At 30.2% G+C, this 592-nt stretch overlaps 1 protein-coding gene across 1 annotated transcript in view; it reads left to right on the top strand.

Annotated features, from left to right (window-relative positions):
- The window catches only part of EMH_0015940 (uncharacterized protein), a gene marked incomplete at both ends in the record, with an annotated part of 3,508 nt that overhangs the window by 2,637 nt on the left and 279 nt on the right, over window positions 1-592 (top strand). Inside the window, one exon of the mRNA XM_013500507.1 lies at window positions 392-592. Coding sequence (XP_013355961.1) covers window positions 392-592 — 201 coding nt within the window. The remainder of the gene's footprint in view (window positions 1-391) is intronic.

The raw sequence follows: 592 nt of genomic DNA, 5'->3' as shown, positions 1-592 counted from the left end.
TTTTTTTTTTTTTTTTTTTTTTTTTTTTTTTTTTTTTTTTTTTTTTTTTTTTTTTTTTTTTTTCCTTCCTTTCTTTTTTAATAAATAAATAAATTACTTTTATTTATTTATTTGTTTATATTTATTTATTTATATTTATTTATTTATTTATTTATATTTATTTATTTATTTAGTTTATATGGAGCTCGTATAGAACCGTATTGCAGCATGTCTTCAGTGTGCTCAATTTTTTTTGTTTTTTTTTCGTTTTTTTTCGTTTTTTTTCTTTTTTTCTCAATAAATAAATAAATAAATAAATAAATAAATTTAATTTATTTATTTTTATTTATTTAGGTTGTGTGGAGCTCGTATAGAGACGTATTTACTGGAGAGGGTGCGGGTATGTCATCAGCACGAAGGCGAGAGAAACTATCATATATTTTACCAGCTGTGTGCTGCAGCAGCAGCAGCAAGAGAGACGGGGGGTGTATATACACTGTATCCTGCTGCTGCTGCTGCAGCAGCAGCAGCAGCTGCAGCAGCAGGCACTACAGGAGAAGTACCGGATCCAACAGCATCAGCAGCAGCAGCAACAGCAGCAGCAGCTGCTGCT

Source organism: Eimeria mitis, genomic scaffold, assembly GCF_000499745.2.
Source record: "Eimeria mitis Houghton genomic scaffold, Emh_scaff548, whole genome shotgun sequence".
Taxonomy (NCBI): Eukaryota; Apicomplexa; class Conoidasida; order Eucoccidiorida; family Eimeriidae; genus Eimeria; species Eimeria mitis.
Note: the sequence above shows the minus strand (reverse complement) of the source record. Positions and strands in the feature narration are given on the sequence as shown.